The 24,430-nt window shown below is 41.3% G+C and overlaps 1 protein-coding gene across 5 annotated transcripts in view; it reads left to right on the top strand.

The window, feature by feature from the left end:
* Positions 1-24,430, top strand: part of ELMO1 (engulfment and cell motility 1) — a 581,836-nt gene that overhangs the window by 131,217 nt on the left and 426,189 nt on the right. For all 5 annotated transcript variants that reach the window (XM_070787263.1, XM_019958763.2, XM_019958762.2 and 2 more), the window contains 2 exons: positions 7,348-7,388; positions 8,423-8,495. In XM_070787263.1, coding sequence (XP_070643364.1) covers positions 7,348-7,388; positions 8,423-8,495 — 114 coding nt within the window. The remainder of the gene's footprint in view (positions 1-7,347; positions 7,389-8,422; positions 8,496-24,430) is intronic.

Below are 24,430 nucleotides of genomic sequence, written 5' to 3' on the forward strand. Positions count from 1 at the left end.
ACTTTGTTTGATGAATAAAAATATTTGTGTCATTATTGAAATTTTCTCCAATTAGTATAAAGAGAAGAAATACTTTCATGTGGTGAACAATGACCTCACCATTGCTAAAGGGAACAAGTGGAGAGTCTATTTAATTCCCAGTCACCTGCACTTGGAAATCTGGTAACTGACTAACCCTCTGGGTTATCCTTAAAAACATTTCTATTCTTTCCATCTTAGTTCATTACTGAGTCTGAGAAGACCGATTTGACCTTCAAAACAAAAAGCTTAAGGGATTTAGTTATGATTTTTGTTAAGTTACAAAAACACGCTCAGGCAATTAAAATAATTTTGCCTTGATATTTTACATGGAGATATATTTGTATAGAGTATAGAATTTATTTTAGTTCCTTTATGGTTTATGGACTCACAGAAGAGCCAGTTTTTATCCTTTTAGATCAAATTTTCTTTTCTTCTAGTCTTTTCTCTCAGTGAGATGAAAGGCAAATATTTTGTGGGTCCACAGAAAGCTACTAAGGCAATGCGCTTGTCACCCTACTCCCAAGTTTTAGTGAACTTCCAAGCATGCCTTGGAAGCTTTCTTTTCCTCAGGTGAAACTTGCATTATTATAAAAACATCTTATGTAACCTGAACAAATATTAACTAAAACATAGAGCCAAACTTTAGTTTAGAATTTAAGTCAGGCAAGGAGGTCATGTCAGATTGAAGGATTTATATAGAAAGTGAGCAAAGCACTGCTACCAAAATAGTGTATTTGGGAGTATCTTGTTCCATCCCTGTTTACAGCAATAGTTCCTGCTCACCTGTGTGGCCTTGCTAAAGGATGGTGACAATCATTTGATTGGTATCTGCTTTATCACCTGTTGAATTATACTCCTCATCAGCTGGCTGGCTCAATTCTCTCCCAAGCTGTGAATCACAGAGCGGTCTGTGTGGGGAGTGGTGACAACCTTCACATGTCTAAGCAGCTGCTTATAGCCACCCCACAGTGGTTTACATGGTAGGAAGTGGGATTCGTGCTGATTAATCCAGGCTATACTTTGAAATGGTTTACTTTGATGTTGTTGGTTGTTTTTTTCTTTTGTTTTGTTTTTTAATATGCATAAATCATTTTCCTTATTTTTTATTGGAGTATATACTTGCTTTAAAATATTTTGTTAGTTTCTGCTGTACAGCAAAGTGAATGAGCTATATGTATACACATGTATACATAGCTACCCTATGGACTGTAGCAGGCCAAGCTCCTCTGACTCCACTATCTCTTGGAGTTTCCTCAAACTTATGTCCATTGAGTCGGTGATGCTATCCAGTTGAATAGCATCTCATCCTTTGTCACTCCCTTCTCCTCCTGCCTTCAGTCTTTCCCAGCAACAGGGTCTTTTCCAATGAGTCATTTCTTCACTTCAGGTGGCCAAAGTATTGGAGCTTCAGTTTCAGCATCAGTCATTCCAATGAAGATTCTCCATTAGAAATAGGTTCTCATTAGTTACCTATTTTTTATGTAGTAGTCATAGTATATATGTCAATCCCAATCTCTCAAGTCATCCCATCCCCCATTTCTCCCCTCGCTGTGGTGTCCACACATTTGTTCTCTACATGTATGTCTCTATGTTTGCCTTGCAGACAGGTTCATCTGTACCATTATTCTAGATTCCACATATATGTGTTAATATACAGTACTTATTTTTCTGACTTACTTCACTCTGTATGAAACTCTCTAGGTCGATCCGTATCTCTACAAATGACTCATCTCATTCTTTTTATGGCTAAGTAATATTCCATTGTATATATGTACCACATCTTTATCAATTCATCTATTGATGGGCATTTAGGAAATGGTTTACTTTTATAGTCAAGGCTTTTCTGTTGGTTCTTTTTTTAAAAAAAATAAAGTAAGTGAATTTTCCATTTAACAGAAATATATTGTTTCCTCTTATATCCTGTTAGCATCTGTGAACTGTAAGATACCTTGTTTTCAAGGGACAAGAAAGTAAGACAGATATACTAGGTCCTTAGGAGTGATTCATTTAATACGCTAAGTATAGGGGGACTTTGTTGCCAACAAAGGTCCATCTAGTCAAAGCTGTCGTTTTTCCAGTAGTCAAGTATGGATGTGAGAGTTGGACTATAAAGAAAGCTGAGGGCTGAAGAATTGATGCTTTTGAACTGTGGTGTTGGAGAAGACTTTTGAGAGTCCCCTGGACTGCAAGGAGATCTAACCAGTCAATCCTAGAGGAAATCAACCCTGAATATTCATTGGAAAGACTGATGCTGAAGCTGAAGCTCCAATACTTTGGCCACCTGATGCAAAGAGCCAACTCACTGGAAAAGACCCTGATGCTGAAAAAGACTGAAGGCAGAAGGAGAAGGGGCCAACAGACGTTGAGATCACTGACTCGATGGACATGAATTTGAGCAAACTCTGAGAGATGGTGGAAGTTCAGAGGAACCTGGCGTGCCACAGTCCATGGGGTCACAAAGAGTTGGGGACAACTTTAGTGCCTAAACACTGGGGCTTCCCTGGTGGCTCAGTGGTAAAGAATTCACCTGCCAATTCAGGAGACATGAGTTTGATCCCTGATCCAGGAAGATCCCACCATGCGGTGGAACAACTAAATCTATGTGCCACAACTATCGAATTCATGTTCTAGAGCCTGGGAGCGGCAACTATTAAACCCACGAGCCCTAGAGCTCTTTTCCACAACAAGAGAAGCCACCACAAAGAGAAACCTGCACATCACAACTAGAGGGTAGACCCCACTGCAACTAGAGAAAAGCCTTCACAGCAATGAAGACCTAGCACAGCCAAAAATAATATTTAAAAAATGGCATAAAGTAAAAATATGGGGGTGGGATTTTTTGGATGAATCATTAGCTAATCCAAAAGTATGGGGAACGTGTACAACATTAGTAGACAGTTTGATTGCTTGAGACCAGATTCTGGAAGGCCTTGGATGACAAGCTAAAAGATTTATACAATACAGGTGGTGGTCATTGAAGATCTATGGTGGATATTAGAGCAAAAGAACAACATGAGCAAAGTTTATGGGGAAAGTCTAATTTTACCTAATTATAATTAATGCAGGAATTAGAAAGAAAGAAACTGGTGATGTACAGACTTATTTGCAAGGATCTGATGCCAGGATCCTGAGAATTCTTAACCAAAGGTGGTAGTTTAGGTCTGGAAGGGATAAAGCAGAGAGAGGTTTTTGCAAAGTATTGATGAGACTCAGTGTCTTGTAGATATCTGTATTTCACAGAATAGAGAAGGCAAAGATAAGTTCTCTAGAAATCTACATGAGAGAACTACTAGACGTAGGTAATACAAATATAGGAACTAATGCAAGACCAGAATCTGTGTTTGATAGGCCAGTGTAATGTTTGACTGGAAATTTATGGCAAGTAGTTAATGCCAGTAATAATGGGCTGTTCCTCAGGAAAGGCACTGGGGCTGAGAAAGCAGAATTAAGAGTGAAGGAACTGGGGTATGATTTATCTGGTAGGAGTTGGAATGAGGAATGCTAAGATTTTAGAAGAGCAATTTGGAGGAGGTGAGAAGTAATGATATGAATGTCACAGAGGAAGATGTAATACTACCTGTAACAAATCAGACTCAGAGTGTGAAGAAATAAAGGTTAATGATGCTCTGGGCTGTAGTGGTGTCATAGAAAAAATCATGACTGAGATGGCGAGAATTTTGGGGTGGGGACATGCTATTTTTGGGTTAGGGAATCGTGAGAGTAATGATTTTTGTTTGTATATTTAATAAGATGCTTGAAGGAGAGTTAACATGCTGTTTCTAACAAGCTGCCAGAGATTTCTAAGAGTGGAATCAGATTGCAGACTTGGGATAGCTGAAATGAATGAGGAACTGACCAGTTGAATGAAAACAGAAGAGATAGAAACATAAATCTGAAGTTAGAAGTAAAACAAATAATGAAGGATCTCGTGGATTTTATCAGAGGATTATTGCTTATAACTGTAGGAGATGGAAGGCAATACAGCAACTCTGGAAAGGTGGTTTCAAAAAGAAGGTAGTAATGACATTAAAAATGTGGACGAATTAAGGGAGTTGAAAATTGTGAAGTCATTGGAATTAGGTTTGGGTGGTGGAGTTCAGTGTTTCATTGGAACATGTAAAGAAGGGAGGGGGCGGGTGTAGGATGCAGGCAGTGGGACCCGCCCATGCTTACACAGCATTCATTTCAATTGGTGAGGCTGCAGTTATGTTAACTGTGAGTCCTTTTCCTCTGGGGTTTGAAGTTTTACTCTAATCTTTCTCTATTAAATCTCTAAACTTTGTTCTTCCAGAGTCTTTACTCCTTTCATATAGCCAACTTCAGAATGTTCTAGATATAATAGTTCTAGAAGCCCACTTCTGTCTGTTCAAATTTGACTCTGAAACTATGAATTAGACCTGGATTAAAATCTGAATTCCTCTAAGTTACCTAGACTTTAAGGATTCCCATTCTGAAAGCAGTAATTTAAATGCCTTCTCCTACATCATTAGCAATACTTTCTTGGCTCGATCTGTCCTTTCAATATAATTTAAGTCTGAAATTTGACCCTGTTATTTATATTTTAGTTTTGAGGATGCAAGAAGATTGGGGGAGTTAGGAGACTGGTAGGTAAATAAGTGTCAGTCACTCAGTTGTGTCCAACTCTTTGCAACCCCATGGATTATAGCCTGCGAGGCTCCTCCTCTGTCCATGGGATTTCCCAGGTGAGAGTACTGGATTGGGTTGCCATTCCCTTCTCCAGCGGATCTTCCCAACCCAGGGATTGAACCCAGGTCTCCTGCATTGCAGGCAGATTCTTTACCATCTGAACGACTGCAGCTTATCTAGGAGACTGGTAGGTCCTCATGAAATACTAATAGCCTGGAGAGGTCTCTGACAACTGGAAGTGCAAAATCCTCAATTTATGAAAAAAGTTTTATTCCTAAAGCTCCTTTCTCCTTTGGTTGGGAGTGTACATTTGCTCTTTGACTCACAGCCAGAGCTGTAAACAATGGACAAGTTCTTGCAAAGGCCTCAAGTTGTAACATGTAACCTCATTGTCGAATCCAATCTCCATTTCTAATCTTAGTCTAAAAGAGATTAACTCAAAATGCTAATATGTACTGTCTTTCCACCCCTCCACAATTCTCGGTCCCTCTTCTGCCCACTGCATTTAGAGTTGCAGGCAGACGTTCTTTTGAAAACATGGTGGTGGGCTTAGTCATAGACCCTACGCTCCAGAGTGCAGGAGGGCATTGGAGGAACACTGAGGGCAGCACTGGAGCCTTTACCAGGGCCCTGAAGCCCTCAGGAAGGACTGTGAAGAATGGGGTGCTTGGAATTAACCAAGAGGGGGACCTAGCAACGTTGGGTCCGAGGGCAAGGATGCAAAGAGGAGATCAAGCTCTTCTAGTGACACGAGAGAGTAAAGAAGTGGAGCCCTAACCCTTTTTTGAGGCTTTTGCCCTTTATTTTAATTTTCATTTAATTCTTAGGACAACCCTGAGGAGTGGGTAGGTCTTCTGCCCATTTTGCAGATAAGCTAGTTGTGGCTCAGCAAATTAAGGAAGTTGTCAGTCTCACTGCATGCAAGTTGACACGGCTAGAATTTAAACCAATTCTGCTTGATTCAAATTCCTTCTGCCATACCACAGTGTGCAGAGGGACCGGAGGAGAAAGTGTTTAGATGCTATTCTGTGGTTGTATTTGAAAATCCAGGACCATGTGTTGTATTTCTTTGATTTCTCTTCCCCATTTGTTTCTTGTCTGTGATGTGTTCCTTTGGTAGACACACTCCTGCCCATCCCAGGAGACAGCTGGGGTCTGTTTACATCCAAAGCAGAAAGAGTTTCAACATCTCTAGATGAGCTGTCTGTGTCTCTTCACTACATTCTTTCTATCTGGAGGCAGGCAGAGCACAGCTGTGGCTATTAGGCCAAGAGTACAGCTGTAGTCAGCCGCCAGTTGACACCACAGCACATGGTGTCATGGTCCCGTTACTCGCGTGTGTCCTGCTCAAGCTGCTGCATGATTGACATTTGCCGGGACCACAGTTGTGGGAAGAATTCTATGTACTTTGTAGGAACAATGTCACTACGCTTCATACTCCATTTGCCTCGTGTTCTCATAAAATTACCCTACATCCAAGCTTGTTTGCAAAAAGCCAAACTACTGGTTGTCCTACCCATGTACTGCTACTGCTGCTGCTGCTGCTAATTCACTTCAGTCGTGTCCGACTCTGTGTGACCCCATAGACGGCAGCCCACCAGGCTCCACCGTCCCTGGCATTCTCCAGGCAAGAACGCTGGAGTGGGTTGCCATTTCCTTCTCCAATGCATGAAAGTGAAAAGTGAAAGTGAAGTCGCTCAGTCATGTCTGACTCTTCGAGACCCCATGGACTGCAGCCTACCAGGCTCCTCTGTCCATGAGATTTTCCAGGCAAGAGTATTGGAGTGGGGTGCCATTGCCTTCTCCAACCCATGTACTGCTGCTGCTGCTAAGTTGCTTCAGTCGTGTCCAACTCTGTGCGACCCCACAGACGGCAGCCCACCAGGCTCCCCTGTCCTTGGGATTCTCCAGGCAAGAACACTGGAGTGGGTTGCCATTTCCTTCTCCAATGCATGAAAGTGAAAAGTGAAAGTGAAGTCGCTCAGTCGTGTCCAACCCTCAGTGACCCCATGGACTTCAGCCTACAAGGCTCCTCCGTCCATGGGATTTTCCAGGCAAAAGTACTGGCGTGGGGTGCCATTACCTTCTCTGAACCCATGTACTACTCTTGAGGAATTCTGGTGATCAATTGACTTTGTAGGTTGTTATTGCCTATGAGATCTTTGACCAAAACTATGTTTCATCCTGATTTTAATGTGGCTAAGTTAAATACTGGGGCTTCCCTGGTGGCTCAGATGGTAAAGAATCTGCCTGCAATGCAGGAGACCTGGTTTCAATCCCTGGGTCAGGAAGATCCTCTGGAGAAGGAAATGGCAACCTGCTCCAGTATTCTTGCCTGGACAATACCATGGACAGAGGAGCCTGGTGGGCTACAGTCTATGAGATTGAAAAGAGTTGGACATGACTAAGCGACTAACACTTTCACTTTCAAGTGAAATATGATGTATATTTTGTTCAACAAAAAAGGGACCCAAAGGATAATACATCATTAATGCAGTTGGTGGTGATGGCTGGTCGATTATTAACCTTGAGAAAAACAAACTCACAACAACCAAGAATAGAAAATGTAAATTGTTCTTACTCAAGTGTCTTTATTAGGCCTCTTCTTCTTCTTTTTTTAGAGCTTAAAATGATGAAATGAAACTAACAGAAAGTATTTCCTTTTTTTCTATTTTTCAGAAAAAACCACTGTCTGCAATAATAAAGGAAGTCTGTGATGGGTAAGTGTTACTCAGGATTTATCCAGGGAGCTCCAGGCACCATATTGAAAGGCAAATAAAATATTCTTGTGCAATTGTTAAATATTACTCATTAAGTCACTATTTGACTTGCCTCAAGACACCAAGAATTACTGTGTAATATTTCCTTGTCTTTTCTACCAAAACATTCTCTCTGTTTCTCAAAGAGTGGGAAGTGTAGAAGTCCTGATATGTGGACATTGGGATTGATCTTATTTACTTTGAAAAGATGTGGTTCATTCATCCTATTCAGCAGGAAGCAGTCTAAGTTCCCGAAGTTAAGTGCACACTTCATCTGATATAAAATGAGAAGACCACTCAGGTCCCCACAGAAGATAAAATAATTTAAAAGACAGATCAGTGGGTGGAACTTCACAAAGATAGTGAGCTTTCCTACTTCTCTTGGGCTGCTCTAACAATCCATGCATATGGAAGTTGCCTGAGGTTTTTTGAATTTTTAAGGCAGAACTATGAATAGAATTTTACCTGGAGTTTGTTTAAGACCTGCGATCCTTAAATGGACAGAGGAGACTGGCGAGTTAGTCTGTGGGATCACAGAAGAGTGGGACATGACTTAGTGACTAAACAACAACAATTCTTAACTGAAATGTTCCAGTCTACAGCAGGCATACTGATTGGGGATGGTAGACTACAGAGACAACTGAAATGTAACAATTATCAAAAATTTAAATAGCATTCATTTCCTTTGTTTTCCTCTTTCTGCTCCACTTACTCCTTCATCATAGGGAAGAATGGAACTTTATATTTAATGAGCCCTCCCTCAAAGCTGTGAAGATAAAATACTTAAAGGGTGAACAATAGGCTTGGAATAAGATCTTGGTCTCAGGGTCATGATAAGGGAGCTAAAGTCATTTTGTTTTAGGAACTGCCCTGTGCATATCTTGGGTACTGGCCCAGTTCCAATCACAGGGTGCTAAGTTCATCTAAGTCTATCATATGAACATGAAAATGATTCTTTTTTGTTTTTTTAATCAGCTTTTGCTTGCATTTTTCAGATGGTCCCTTGCAAACCATGAATACTTTGCACTGCAGCATGCTGATAGTTCAAACTTCTATATCACAGAAAAGGTAGGTCATCCACGTTATTTAATCTGGAACACTTATATTTAAAGGAAATTAAAACATAGCTGATGTTTTCTCTGCTCAAGACTAAACATGCTGGTCTAAATTTTACATCTCTCACGAAAACAGAGTCTGCAAAGCAACCAACCGCTACTTTAGTATTAACAAGGGGATATTTAGCCCATTCAAGAGTAAAGACCAAATATGTTTCTGTGTTCTGTTTTAGCAACAGCATTTGCCTTCTAACAGTGAATTTACTAATGATCTCTCTTCCTTATTGCTTGGTTTAAGTATTTATTTGATACTTAATGACTTAGTCAAGCTTTCCTTTCTCAGACTTTTTTTTGTTCCTCAGAATAACCTCTAAGCCCTGCTTAAAGTTATTGAAACAATGACAAAAACCATTTTGAAGGTGGCATTGTGTAGGCATTGAGTGTTCTGTGGTTCTTGGGAACTCTGCTTTTTCGTGGGTGATTTTAACTGGGAAAATTGAAAGTGAGAGAAGGATTGTGAATACTATAGTGGCTGTAGCAGAAAGTACAATTAATATCCTAGAGATTTCTGTGTAGAAGGGAAAAGTAACATTTATTGAGCACCTGCTGTGTGCCAGAAACTGGGCCCGCCTCCTTACATCTGTTTGTTGATTTCGTCCACAAGACTAACCTGTGGTGGAAACCGCATTGGCTTTGGTTAACAGATAAGAAACTGAATCGGAGCAGTCAGGTGGCTTAGCGAAAATCTCAGGAGTGATAAACCGTAGACCAAGAAGCCAATTCAGATCTTTGTGCTTTTATCACTTTTCCTTTGGGGAATTCATGGAGAAGTTTAGTATTCAACTCAGTTTTATGGAGAGCTCACTGATACGCGTAGGAGCCAAAATTGTCCTCATGGAGCTGATGGCCTTTCGGGTTGGTGGGGAGGAAGAGGATGGGTCTGTGAACAGTTTTCATCACAGGAAGCTGGCCAGCTCTGGGACAGGAGTGAATACAGAGTGCTCCAAGAAAAGGGAGAACTGGGTGGCCTATGGCTCCTGGCTTGCTTTGTCCCAATCCTTAGAGCGATCTTCAGCTTCCCTGTGAATGAAATGGTGGTGGAGGGTGGAGGCACTAATAAGGGTCTGTCCCACTGTGACTGCCCTCTCTACCCTGAGGAGGCAACAAGTGTTCAGTCCAGCCTGAAGGGAAGACAGCCAGAGGCCTGAAAATGCTTCTTAGAAATTGCTTATTCTTCCCAGATGGGTCCTGGAATTTTCATAGCTGATCATGTTTTCCTCTGCACACTGATGGCCAGAAAGCTAAGAGTTAACATGTAGCCTAGATTTCCTGGCCTGTATTGTCTTTATTACTTGTACTTGTTCCTTTGATTTATTCCATAAGCACTCAATTTTGTGTCTTTCTTTTCTTCTTGCTTCACTTTCTTAAGATTTTTAATTTATTTTATACTTATGTTGCAGGAAGGCAGACCCCTTCCAGGGCCTGAAACTGGGCTCTTGTCTAACACTCAGAAATGAATTGTCCGAGGAGACACAGGTGCTGACAAAGCAAGAGACTTTACTGGGAAAGGGCACCCGGGTGGAGAGCAGTAGGGTAAGGGAACCCAGGAGGACTGCTCTGCCGCTTGGCTCACAGTCTCGGGTTTTATGGTGATGGGATTAGATTCTGGGTGGTCTTTGGCCAATCATTCTAATTCAGAGTCCTTCCTGGTGGGCACACATCGCTCAGCCAAGGTGGATGCTAGTGAGAGGGATTCTGGGAAGTGGACGGACACGCGGTGTCTCCTTTCGACCTTTACCGAACTCTTCTGGTTGGTCGTGGCTTATTAGTTCCATATTCCTTATCAGGATCTCCTGTCATAAAACAGCTCATGCAAATGGTTACTATGGTGCCTGGCCAGGGTGGGCGGTTTCAATCAGTGTGCTTCCCCTAACACTTATATAATCTGCATGCTATTTATGAGATAAAGAGGATGTAAATAAATAAAAGTTAAATGCTAGCAGTTGAATGTATTGTTTTGATTCCTTTAAACAGAAGACTGTGTCACTTTACCTTGATCCACTTTTTAAAGGTAACTAAAATATTGTGACTTTGGGGGTATATTGGAAAAGACTGAATGGCTTTCTACTATTTAGGATACGATATGAAAAAATTTTTAAATTATTAAGTGATAAAAATATAGGACAACAGATATTATAATAGAGTTTTTCAACCACCACCAATTAGTGGGAAGTGAAATCAATTTAGTTGGTTGCTGTAACATTAAAAATTAGAATATAATAAGAGTAGGCCAGAGTACATCACCCATGTTGTTTCTGAAAAACTTGGGTCATACATACACACACACACACATATAATACAAGTATTTTGTGCTGGTTTTATACCTTAGGTTGTGGCCCAAAAGCCACTGAGTCACAACAGCTCTGCCTTTGATAAACCATGTTGGTTTGTGTCCCCTGATGACTGTCCTGTCTCTGTCTTCATTGTCAGGAGACCTCAATTTATTGGTGATTGCTAAGGATGGACTTCGCAGACCAGAGAACATAAACATCACAGGGAGCATCTTTTTTAAATGGAGATTTCTCAGATCCCAACCTCAGAGACTCAGAATGGGTGGGCCTTAGATATGGCCTAGGATTTTACACTGTAAGGGCCCTCTGGAATTCTGATGCCGATACTCAGGGACCATTAGGAAGAACACTGCTCTGGGACCACTTTTCTGAAGACTTGGGGCCCCAGTGTCCCAGGCACTGTGCACCAGGAACAGAAGTCATATGCTAAGTTTCATTTAGGAGGGTGTTGAAGTACGGTCAGTTGTTAGAATAATTTAAAAATTCATATATTGTTTATACTTTTATTCTAACTAACATTAATATCTACTCAGAAAATTCAAACTACTCAAATCAAAAGGAAAATTATTTATTTCATTGGGCATGCTAGTTATTTTCTCTGAGGAGATCCTTAACATTGAATTTAAAGGGACTGCCGCCTAAATCTGTTATGTCTCCACTGCCCAATAGCAAGGATTCTTCCTTTACTAAAAGTTTAAGGAATGAGAAAGCTCGTTTTTTGTTTGTAAATAAAATGTCGTCACTCTTCCTCCTGCAGCTGTCTCTGGGCATAGCACATGCGTGTGACACAGAACTCGATGCACACAGGGCAGGAGATGGACCTTGAATCCTGGGTCCACAGGGGTCAATCTGAGCCACCTTCAGTCTGCGGTTAGGTCCATCTAGTTCTTTGCAAGTATTCCTAAAAATAGAGTCCATTTCCCATTTTGAAGTGATGTATTTAGCATCATCTTGGTTACTTACAGCCCAGTGAGTTGTTAGGCAATATTTGCGTTACCATGGTAACCAGTGACTAATTTTTGAAACTTGTGCATATTCTTAGTTACTGACTTTCCCTTGTATATGAAGTGGTTCCCCCTCCCACTGGCAGGGATAAAATATCACCTGTAATTTTAAAGAAGAAAAATTCTCCAGCTCTGGCAGGACAAGCTAACATATTCTGTAACTGACGGATGTTGACAGTCTTCTAAGATCCTCAGGAAGGCACCTCCCCTGCTTTTCTCATGTTATCCAAGCCCATTTTCTGAAATTGTCTTCATTTGCTTATTGGGCCATTAACTTTTGTTTTTCAGCACAAGGGAAAAAAATGTCATATTGTCGAGCAGCGTTCAGCAGAAGCATAGCATGCAAATGCTTAGAGAACATTAAGATTCAGCTATTTACAAGTTCAGATTCTGCCCCAGAAACTTTATATTTCAGAATGATGGCTCAGAGACAGAGAGAGAATACAAAATAAAAAGTGAATTGTGTATTTTTCAGCTTTATTGAGGTGTACTTGGACAAATAAAATTGTGAAATATTTAAGCATATGTCATGGTGGTTTGATATACATACACATTATGAAATGATGCTTATCTAGTTCATAACACAGGCATCACCTCTAATTATTTCTTTGATGAGAACATTTAAGTTCTAGTCTCTTGCCCTGTGCTGTGCTTAATCACTCAGTCATGTCCAACTCTTTGCGATCTCATGGACTGTAGCCTACCAGGTTCCTCTGTCCATGGGGATTTTCCAGGCAAGAATACTGGAGTGGGTTGCCATGCCCTCCTCCAGGGATCTTCCTAACCCAGGGATTGAACCTGGATCTCCCACACTGAAGGCAGGCTCTTTACTGTCTGAGCCACCAGGAATACTGAGCCACCAATACATCCAAGAATACTGGAGTGGGCAACCTATCACTTCTCCAGGGGATCTTCCTGACCCAGGAATTGAATCGGGTTCTCCTGCATTGCTGGCGGATTCTTTACCAGCTGATCTACCAGGGAAGTCCTCTAATCTCTTAGCACATGTCTATATAATACAGTGTTATCAGCTAAGTCATCATATTTTACATTAGATCCTGAGACCTTAGTCATCTTATAATCTGAAGTTTTGTACCCTTTTACCAACCTCTTTCTATTTCTACCAAACCTTCAGCTCCTGACCACTTTTTCTACTCTCTGTTTCTCTGCCTCAATGAGTTTGACTTTTTCTTTTTTAAAAAAATTCCACAGATAAGGGATTCCATGCAGTATTTGTCTTTCTCTGTCTGACTTCTTTCCCTTAGCATGATGCCATGAAGGTACATCCATGTTGATACAAATGGCCAGATTGCCTTCTTTCTTATGGCTAAATAATATTCTGTTGTATATTTCTACCACATCTTCTTTATTCATTCATCCATTGACATCTCTTAGGTTGTTTCCGTATCCTGACTATTGTGAGTAGTGTTTCGATGGATGTGGGAATGCAAGTATCTCTTCAATATCACGTTTTCATTTCCTTTGGATGTATCCCCAGGAATGGGACTGTTGGATCCTGTTTTAATTCCGTTTTTTTTTTTTTTAATTTTTTGAGGAACCTTTATGTTTTCCCTAGTACCTATACCAATTTACATTCCCACCAACAGCTTATGGGGCTTCCCTTTTTTTCCACATCCTCACCAATACGTATCTCTTTCTATGTTTTGTTTTTGATAATAGCTATTCCAGCAGGTGTGAGGTGATTTCTCATTATGGTTTTAATTTGCATTTCCTTAATGATAAGTGATACTGATTAGTCATATACTTGTTGACTACTTGTCTTTTTTGGAAAAATGTCTATTCACTTTCTCTGCCCATTTTTTAAAATTGGAGTGTTTTTTGTTTTTGTTTTTGCTATGGAGTTGTGTGAACTTGTTATTTAATTTGGATATTAGCCCCTTATCGGATATATGATTTGCAAATACTTTTCTCTGTTTCATAGGTTGCCTTTTCATTTTGTCAGTGCTTTCCTTTGCTGTGAAGAAGCTTTTTAATTCAATGTAGGCCCATTTGTTTAAGTATTCTAGTAGAATTTGTCTTCTGAAAGGATAATTTTATAGAGAGAGAGGGCTAAAGTGGGTGGTCCGTTATCTTCATGGCAGTCTGATGATGCTGGTGTTATTATCTCCATTTTACCATGAGCAAAATGAGACAGAGAAAGACTATGCAACAGCTTGTTTAGGTCATACAGATGGGCAGCGGCTGAGCCTCCAGTCTACCTATGTCACCTCCTGGAAGGGCCCTAGTTTGTTTATGATGCCCCCCTTTTTTTGCTGACACTAGGCCATTGATCCTGATGATATTAGTAATCGCCTCAGGACAATAAATATAGGCTGTTACAACCTGTGAGCATTGGTTACCAGCTTTAGTCTGTGCGCATGTCAGACGCTCAGTCATGTCCAACTCTGCGACTCCATGGACAATAACCCACCAGGTTTCTTTGTCCATGGGCTTCTTCAGGCAAGAATACTGGAGTGGGTTGCCATTTCCTTCTCTAGGGGATCTTCCTGACCCAGGGATTGAACTCACATCTCCTGCATTGGCAGGTGGATTCTTCACCACTGAGCCACGCTATTATGACCTCCTTATTCCTTAAGAAGATGGCATGGAGGAAGTTATAACAGATAGTCTTCTACTCAGTAGAGATTAGCAAATACATTTTCATTTGCCTTTGGTCTGGATTATCTAAAATAGTATCATTGATTAATACTATATTTTTTATGGAAACAGGAAAGTTGCCTTGTTATCCTTAACCCTAAGCATGCAGAGAGGTAGGTTCCCTGAAAGCACAGGGCGTGGTAGAAGGCACCTTTAGGAGATCATGTACTGGTGGACTCTTAAAGTTTTCTCACAGTTTCACAATGGTATTTGGTCCCCGTGTGCTAAGACCTACCTCAGAATGTGTGAAGTATAGTGATATACCTTGGCAGTATCTTATTTCCGGAAGTTCTTATTTTGTAAAAATAGAGATAGCCATGCCTCATCCAGACTCCTCTTTGAAGCTGGCCCCAGGAACCTTTGGGAAGGAAGTGGCGTCTTTGAAGGGCACCCCTTTTTAGTGCCATTCCTACCTCCTAAATGCTCTGGGTTCTCAGACAGGCCTTGAGCTTCCCAGAATCCCTGGGCAGACAGGGATTGCGTTTCTCTGGTACTTGTGTGTCTGACTTGGGTCCGGAGACCACCTGATTATCGTGTGGAATTCAGTCCAATTATTGTGAACCATCAAGCTTTGGGCACTATAAATAGTTTAGTGAGATGAGTCCCTTTCATTCTGTGTATCCATGGATCTCAGGGTTTAGTGGGGGAGAAAACATTGAAGTGAGCACTGGTTTTGAGAAAGAAGAGGAAGGAATCAATTTATTATAGAAGAGAGGAGGGATCCAAAAAGGTCCTGGAGTGGGCTAACCATGTCTGATAAGAGATTCGAGAGGCTAATGGGAAAAGTACTCATTCAAAGACAGACATCTGCTTGTGTGTTTTAAGCACTTTGGCAGGTGAGCTGGGGCGTTAGTTGGGGGATGATAACAACTGTCCGGAACATATGTTGGATCCTTGCTTTGTGGCAGGCACTAGGCTTAGCGCTTCACATGGGCTCTTTGTTGTGCTTGAGTCTTCACAGGAAGCTAGTGAACCAGGTTTTATTGGTACCTGCTCCATTCTACAGAGGACACAACTGAGGCTCAGGGGACGTCAGTAAAGATCAGGGATGGGCTCAGGTCTGACTGAAGAGCCAGGGTCCCACACTCGTGGGCCATGCTGTGGGACAGGCAGGAATCTCGGCAGTTCTCAACATGCTGTGCCGCAGATGGAAGTCACACCAGTTCTTGGTGCTGGAGAGGGAAATCCATCTTTCCATCCTCTCTTCTACCTCCCTAGCTTCCTCTACTGACAGTCCTCATTCTGCTACCTCTTGGTCCTCCAACAAGCATTTGATCCTATTTATATCCATGACCCAATAACCCAGTTGCATCGGCATTGCTGAAGAAAGTAATCTGCCTTAGAAATTCCCCAGAGATACACACATTACCAACAGAATTTCTTTTCCCATTGGGACAAGTTTGGTGAGCCCAAGGGAGCTGGTTCCATCCCTGTGTGGGCAGCTTGGCTTTGTACAGAGACCGTGGGTGGTGCTTCTCAGCTAGGTTGGTTGACACAGTGCATGAGTCCCTACTGGTCACTAAACAGATTGAGAACAGGGGTGTCATGTGACTGGCTTAAGAACATTGTTGTGTAAACAATTTAAAGCATTAGACATCTTTTGTAAACTTGGTTCATCTTTTAAAACTGTCTACAATATTGTGGAATTTAGGATATTATTGGGAAAGAATTGGGGAATTTTCTTCTATATAAGTATGATATGAAAAGTGTGAAATTGTTTTTAAATGATAAAATTATAGGTGATAGAGGTAATAGTAGGGTTTTCAGATCACTGGTCACCACTTGCTAGTGGGTGTTAAATCAATTTAGCAGGTTGAAGGAGCATTAAAATGGCTATAATAGGATAGAAAAGATCAGGGTGCATTACATGTGTTGTTTTGTGAAGCATTTGTTTCGTGTGCTTCATATGTAATATACGTGTAGTCTTATTTTTTATCCTGGGGTTAACAATGTTTGAAAGTCACTGAAAATATTTACGAGGTGGGGGGATTCACTCGGGAGAATACATACAAGTGCTGCATATTAAGTAGTTTAAGGAAGTTTCATGTTTGGAATGTATTCTTTGTTGAAGAGTGGAATACACACACACAAACACACACCCACACACCGACTACCATTGCCACCCAACAAAACACAAAGCAAACTGAGGCATGTCTTTTCCTGGGAAGCTGCCTCTCCAGTGGCTCCTGGGAGGCCATTTGTCCCTTCTCTATTGCCCCCAACAGCTAAGGGACTGGTTGATGCATTACCCTAGCTGAGCCCTGCCCCCTTACATTCTCTCCTGGAAATCTGAACTTGAGAGGTGAGTTGGGCCATGGTGTTTGCTAGAACGGAAAGGACATATGGAGTCAAAACTACTGAGGTGTCAACGCGAATGCATCTTCCTACAAGGTGAACACCGGGCTGCAGAAAGGATTGAGACTTGAGATAGGTGGGGCTGAAGGCCTGTGAGGAAGCCAGAGGAGGGGGAGAGGCTTCCAATCCTATTTCCATTCTGTTCTCTGTTTTCTGTCTTCGCATCCCTGTGAGAAGATCTGCTGTGGCATTTTCAGTTCTGCCCCTGAAACCACTGTATGCAGGTCTCAGTTACTCTCGTTCAAAGAATTTTCACTGGGACAGGCGTTTTAATTTAAGCAAACCAGAGCCCAGGAATGTTGTAAATTTCCTAACCCAGCGACACATCTGTACGAGACATCCCCTTTTCTGCTACCTATGGTGAAAGATTCTGGATTTGTTCAATAGAAGCCACTGTGGCTGCCTCAGCAAGTTGTCCCTCAGCCAGGTGTGACCAGCATGGGTTGTGACCTGCTGATCTGGGGAAGCGCCTCCAGGACTGGCACTCAGCAGGCAGGGACGGGCAGAGAAAGATGTTCCTGCTTTTCAGCTTGCCCTGGCCTTTCAGCTCTTCTGAGGCTTCTGACTCCCAGTATTTCTCTCCTGCTGCCCCTTTGCCCCATCTCCTGCCTTTCTCACACTCTGCTGCCTGTCTCCCTTTGATCCTCACTCTACATTCACATGTGCCTTGCTGCTGAATTCTTCCTTTTTTGATTTGTAACCGAACCTGACTTCTGGTATGGATGCTCCTTGCCCTGTTGGCTGCTTGTGTGCCTGTCACCAGTCTTTAGAAAGTACTGGACTCTTCTACACAAGCTGCTTGTCCTGGATCTACCAGCTCATAATCCAAGGCTGTCCAGGGAAAAGAGCCATGCATGCATGCATTTGAGAAAAGTAACTTGTACTGACCTCCTGTATGTGCCAGGCACTGTCCTAAGCTTGAGATTTTTTTTAGCATCTTAATTGAGATATAACTCATACACATAAAAACTACCATTTAAGTGTGCAGTGGTTTCTAGTATATATACAAAGTTGTACAGCACTTTATTTTTTAGATGGTAAAGCTGTGTTGTTTCTAGTCACGTCATTTTTAAGTTCCAATCTAGCAGCTCTCAATGTAAATATAGATCATGGCCTCAGATCTAGAGATGCAGATCCAATAGATCAAGTCTGGGGTTCAAATATTTTTAACAAGTCCAAGTGGTACCACCAGTGCCGCATTTGAACCTTACCCATTAGAAGTGTGAGCAGCCTCTGGACCTTTCTCTTTATTCCTGCATGCAATGTCTCGGCTGAAGAAAAATGCATGACCTAAAAGTTATCAGTTATGTTTTATTCAGGGGCTTTACTGAGGACAGGACACAGCTTCTCAGATAGCTTTTATCCAAAGAGATAAAGGAGGAACCAGGATATGTGGGAGTTTTTGCTGAAAAACAACAGCAAACATTTAGTCAAACATCAAAGATTCCTGCTACTCATAGAAAACCAGGCATCTCAAGTTAATGATTTTAGTGCTTTCTATGTTTGGGCAGATGCAGAGTCTGGACTCACTGCAATTATTCCTTAGATATGCATCTTAAGTATCTAGGGTCAGTATCCAGTTTTTTTCTCTATCCTAAATTATCCTCAGGGCATGCCATGGAAACTGGCTACTGTGGCTGATGACTTTATTGGGGGCAACATTTGTTGTTTACCAGAATGGCAGGCAGTGTTTTTGGCTGCAGAAGAAAACCCATATTATGAATTCTTACCAGCCTGTAGTCCTGTGTGCTCCCTAATAATGGAGACAGCGTTCACTTGACTTTCACTGTTGCTGAGAGAGAATGAAGTCCAACCTCCTTCCTTAACCTGGCTGTCAAGGTGTGTCACAGTCTAGCCCCAGTCAACACATTCAATTTGCCTTCTTTTTCTTATTCTCTCTGCTTTAGCCAAATTGCCTTGATGTTCTCCAAATAAACTTTGCTCTGACTCCCCTGGTAGCTGTACTCACCTGCAGTTCAGTCCTGCCCAAGCCCCCCCCCCCCCCCACTCCCTCCTATTCTGTTTCAGGTACTAGATTAGATGCTGGGTATGAAGAGATGAAATGGCAGACTCCTTGCTTCTGGGGGAGGTGAGTCTTAACAAGGAATACACATGGGAAATAATGCCATTAAAATAACTGCCATTTCAGGACAGTCAACCCTTCTGTCCCTACCAATTCTAAATGATCTGAGCTGGAAGAGACCTTGGGTGCTTGCCTGAAATAATCTTCTCCCCAGTGTTGGAGATCAGTGTCTTCATTCAGTCCTTAGCTCTAAATCCCTTCCCTTGGCTCTGTTGTTGTAGGAATGATTGTCTCTTTAGTTTATTATCTCTTAGATTCATTTGTTAGCTAAGCAGGATCTGCATCTCTTGACTGTTGCCTTAAAATGTGACTTAACTATTTGTGGGCTAATTTTTATCCCCCCTCCCACCAAGTTGCAAGTACTTTACAATCAAAACCTTCATTTTTCACCTCGGGGGCCCTGTACAGTGTCTCATGTGGTTCCTCGAACATATTCTGTAGGTATTCGAAGATTGCTTGTGGATTTTATGTGATGCATTTTTTTGTGTGTAAGATAAAAGGTACAATTAGTTGCTTAATAAATTATGTATGATATTGGTTAATTCAATTACCAGAATATGCACATACACTTTCAGATTATTCACAGTGGAGGAATCCTAGAGTGAATAAATGAATCTTAATGCTCCTCTTAAGAGTCTTAAATCAGTGTGACAAAGTTGGCTTTCAGTACTCCACCACTGATTAATTTTCTTTCCCAAAATAAGTATATACGTACATACATACACACACATAATATTTATACTGTGCTGGATGTCGACTAAAATTTTTAAAGATTCGTGAGATTTCACAAGATGATACTTAAATCCAGTCTATGGATTTCAGTACTCTTTCTTTAGAATCAGTGACCTGTTTTTGAGAACTCACAGCAATAGCTATGGGAAGGGAAAAATAAGAGACCCTCTGGTAACTCATGTTATGCAAATAATTCATCATTAGGCAGATGATCAAACAGTAATACAGTTTCAAAGTCAGTATGATCATGTATTTTTGTTGTAGCAGGCAACAACCTCTAAGAACCAAATTGTAGTTGTGACAGAAAATTTACCCCAAATTTTGTGATTTATTTTGTTGTTCAATTCTGAGAAACTGAGTTTTACTTTATTTCACCCTGGGGGATCCATTAATACTCTTGTGGCTCACCCATCTTTGGTTCTTTATCAGGGAGTTGACTCTGTTTGAAACAATGATCACAGAAGAGCAGAGAGAATTCTAGGCTTAAATACATGCTTTAGAGTTTCCATGAAGGAAAACAGGGGCAATAACTTTGAAACCTTGTCAGCAGTTTCTGCCCACCCCACACACTCTTTTTCATTAAATGGAGGTGAGACAGGATAGTCACAGTCCACTGTGGTGCCACATTTTCCAATAACTAAGGAACAAGTGAATGCAGCTGTTTGTAGTTGGAATTATATGTTCATATGGTGAAAACAGGGCTTCCTTGGTGGCTCAGTGGTAAAGAATTGGCCTGCAATGCAAGAGACACAGGAGACGCAGTTTCGATCCTTAGGTCAGGAAAATCCCCTGGAGAAGGAAAAGGCAATCCACTCCGGTATTCTTTTCAGGAAAATCCCGTGGACAGAGGAGCCTGGTGGGCTATAACCCGTGGGGTCACAAAGTCGGACATGACTTGAGTGACTAAGCCCACAGCACACATGGTGAAAGCAAGTCACTAAGAACAGAAGCTGTAGTGAGAGTCTTGGCCAATAGGAAAAGCACTTTGGAATTTATCCTATTGTGTTTGCTGTGTCTTAGACCTTTCAGTTTGGGTAACAAAACTGCCATAGACTGACTGTCTTAAAAACAACAGTTTTAGAAGTTGGAAGTTCAAGATGAAGGCGCTGGTAGATTCAGCATCTGGTGAGGGACTGCTCCCTGGTTTATAGGTGGCCATCTTGTCACTGTGCCCTCCTAAGACAGAATGGGAGAGACAGCTTTCATCAGGGCGCTAATCCCATTCACAAGGGTTCTGCTCCTATGACCTAGTGAAGTGAAGTCGCTCAGTCGTGTCCGACTCTTTGCGACCCCATGGACTGTAGCCCACCAGGCTCCTCTGTCCATGGGATTCTCCAGGCAAGAATACTGGAGTGGGTTGCCATTTCCTTCTCCAGGGGAATCTTCCCGACACAGGGATCGAACCCTGGTCTCCTGCATTGCAGGCAGACTCCTTAACCTCTGAGCCACCAGGGAAGCTCACCTCCCAAAGGTCACACCTCCTAATACTATCACATTGAGCATTAGGGTTTAACAAATGACTTTTGGGGTGACACAGTCTGTAGCACATGCCACATGTGAACCCATAAGATTTTATTATCATCCCTTAGACCTTACATTTTGAGTTTCTCCAAGTCAGGAACCAAAAGATTATTAATATTATTAATATTTACTTTAAGGACATACTGGATTTTTCCCAGTTCAGTTGTCAAAGACAAAAGGGCAGGATGATAGCCACGTGATACTTGGGTATTTGGTTCCTGGCGTGTTGTTGGGATAGAATGATAGGTACTACTCTTGGGTTCCCTCAGACCTTTCTCACTCAATTCATCAAGCCCAACTTGTGAAAATGGAAATATGCACACACATTGGTACGTATGCATACAGGCATCAGACAGTTCCAAATTTCCCCAGGATCTATCCAGCCCTGGCCTTAGGCTTCAGCCAGCCAGTCACCCTCCCTCTCCTGGTACCTTTGCTCTTAGTGACTCAAAGTAAACTGGCATTAGACTTTCTGAAGTCTCTGAAAACATTTGTGGGGTATTTTTTTAAAGTTTTCTAATTAAGAGTTTAGGAATTGGGCAGGAGCTATCATTTTAAATCATTTGGTGCTTTTCCTCCAGAGAAGACTTGGAAGAGTATATACTTATTTCAGTATGAAGAAAAAAAAAAAAAAAACAGTCTCAGTTGAGTCATATAAATGAGAGGGAGCGAGAGAGGGAGGGTACCGACTGCCACCAGCATTACTCAGATGTCAGTGGGTTTTATGACATGTTATTTAATGTTTACCAGTGACTGTTGGATAGAGGCTATAACAAGATGATTACACAGGCAGCTAACTTTTTTGCTTAGGCTCCCTAGCTTGTGTTTGGTAAGATACGGCTGCTTCTAGAATTGCAGGCAAAAATAAATGCCAGAGGTCATGATAATTCCATGTTCTCCAGTTCAGCTATTAAACCAGTGAATAGATTGACTCAAGTACTGAAGCATTTTACTGTAATGTTCAGATACAGAACGAGTGACACATGGGTTTCCCGCAAAGGCAGGCACTTATTTACCAAAAATGACCCAGAATACCCTTTTAAACAAAACAAAAGACAGTAAAAAGCAAAAACCTGTATCAGTAGAGGAGATTCTGAGAATGGCTCTGTGACATTGTATTTCAAAGCCAGAAACCTAATTGCAAATTTCCTGACCACAATCCCATTCATGTTTTTTTGCTCTAAGAATGAGGTTTAGTTCTTTTTTTTTTTTAATTTTATTTTATTTTTAAACTTTACATAATTGTATTAGTTTTGCCAAATATCAAAATGAATCCGCCACAGGTATACATGTGTTCCCCATCCTGAACCCTCCTCCCTCCCCATACCATCCCTCTGGGTCATCCCAGTGCACTAGCCCCAAGCATCCAGTATCGTGCATCGAACCTGGACTGGCATCTCGTTTCATACATGATATTTTACATGTTTCAATGCCATTCTCCCAAATCTTCCCACCCTCTCCCTCTCCCGTAGAATCCATAAGACTGTTCTATACATCAGTGTCTCTTTTGCTGTCTCGTACACAGGGTTATTGTTACCATCTTTCTAAATTCCATATATATGCGTTATTATACTGTATTGGTGTTTTTCCTTCTGAGGTTTAGTTCTGAATAGCTATTGAACTATGTTTCTCAAAGTTATAAGATAACACAACATTCTGTGTGCCAAAGGTAACATAAAAAAGTCACGAAACAATTGTCATGATGTTATTAATTTAATTATTTTTTTATTGTTTTCTGTTTTGTTTTATATTTTTAAAAATGTTTGCTAGGACCCGTCAGGATGACTTCACGACTATCACTGACTGTGACCTGTAGTGTGAAAAGCATTTCGTTACACTATTTGCTCTACAGGGTCACAGACAAAGTTAGATATCCTCACCTTTGCTATCGCAGTATCTAGAACAATGCTCAAAAATTTAATTAATGAAAGAATGAATGCCCACAGCAATAATGTGTCAGTGATTTAAAGGCAAACTTGAGGAGCAGGCATGACCGAAAGGAGGAAGAGAAATAAAACGAAGATAAAAAATTTGGTAGAAAGATTGGGAAGAGGGCAGAGGAAAGAGATCTGGTTGCAACCCCAGAAAGGTGGTGTGTCTTCAGTGTTTTCTGGATATGGCCTTCTGTGACATTTGGGGTTTTAGGATGCCCACTTTCTACTGTAATCAGAGTTAAGTTGCAGTAATAACTATTGCAAGATCATTTCTTTTTTATCTCCATAGTTCCCATTCATTTTTGCATCAAAAATACCCCATGTTTAGTAACATAAAACGAAAACCTATTATCAGCAGAGATGATTAGTTATACTTACTGGGTCAGCCTTTTGGACATGGCAAAGCAAGGATAACCTGTCTGTGATGACGTCTAGAGTCCCATCCGGGAAGACACAAATACCGGGGCCAGAATCATCTGGAAGCATCTTCACTTGTATGTCTGGCTCCTGGGCTGGGATGACTCAAAGGCTGAGCTCCAGTGGGATTGTACACTGGAGTGCCTTCCTATGGTCCTTCCATGAGGCTTGGGTTTCCTCACAGCATGGTGGCAATATTCCTAGGAGCTCCCTGGAAGGGTACTTCCTGAGAACCAATATTCCAGGAGAATAGAGCAGATGTTTGACGCTTTATGACCTAGACTGGTAAGTTCTGTCGAAGCTTCTGCTGTAGTCTATTGCTGAAAATAGACCAAATTCAAGGGGAGAAGATATGGGCCCCTCCTCTCCATGGAAAGGATGGCAAACAACTTTGGGGCTTTTTAATTAAACCACCAAATGCCACATCACTTTACCTTTCTCCTTCAGGGAAAAGCTGTTAGCGGAGTTACTATTTTCCAGAAGTTATCCAAAAATTAAACTCGATCTTTTACTTTTGCTTGATTTTAATGTTTTAAGCTAAGAGGGAGAAGACAAGATAGTTAAAATAAGAAGAATTGAAGAAAGTTTACATCATTAAAGCACAGAGCATCAGCGATGTGATTTTTCACGTTGACAAAGGGTACAGGTAGAGGAATAATTTATTGCTTCTTTTTCTTAAGGGTGGCAGGAGGAAGCTGGGTAAATTGAGCAAGTGTTCAGAGGAAATTAGAGAGAATTAGGCACTTGGATATTTATACCTCCTTTTGAGTATAATTTTTGGGGAAATGTGTTCACTTCCGTTACCATGTCTGAAGACTGTAGTTAAAAAATAAGAGTTTTGTTATCATCAGCGGCACCTGTAACCCAGTCACTACTCTGGAGGGTTCAGGATG

The sequence above is a fragment of the Bos indicus genome, chromosome 4 (assembly GCF_029378745.1).
Source record: "Bos indicus isolate NIAB-ARS_2022 breed Sahiwal x Tharparkar chromosome 4, NIAB-ARS_B.indTharparkar_mat_pri_1.0, whole genome shotgun sequence".
In the NCBI taxonomy this organism is placed as follows: domain Eukaryota; kingdom Metazoa; phylum Chordata; class Mammalia; order Artiodactyla; family Bovidae; genus Bos; species Bos indicus.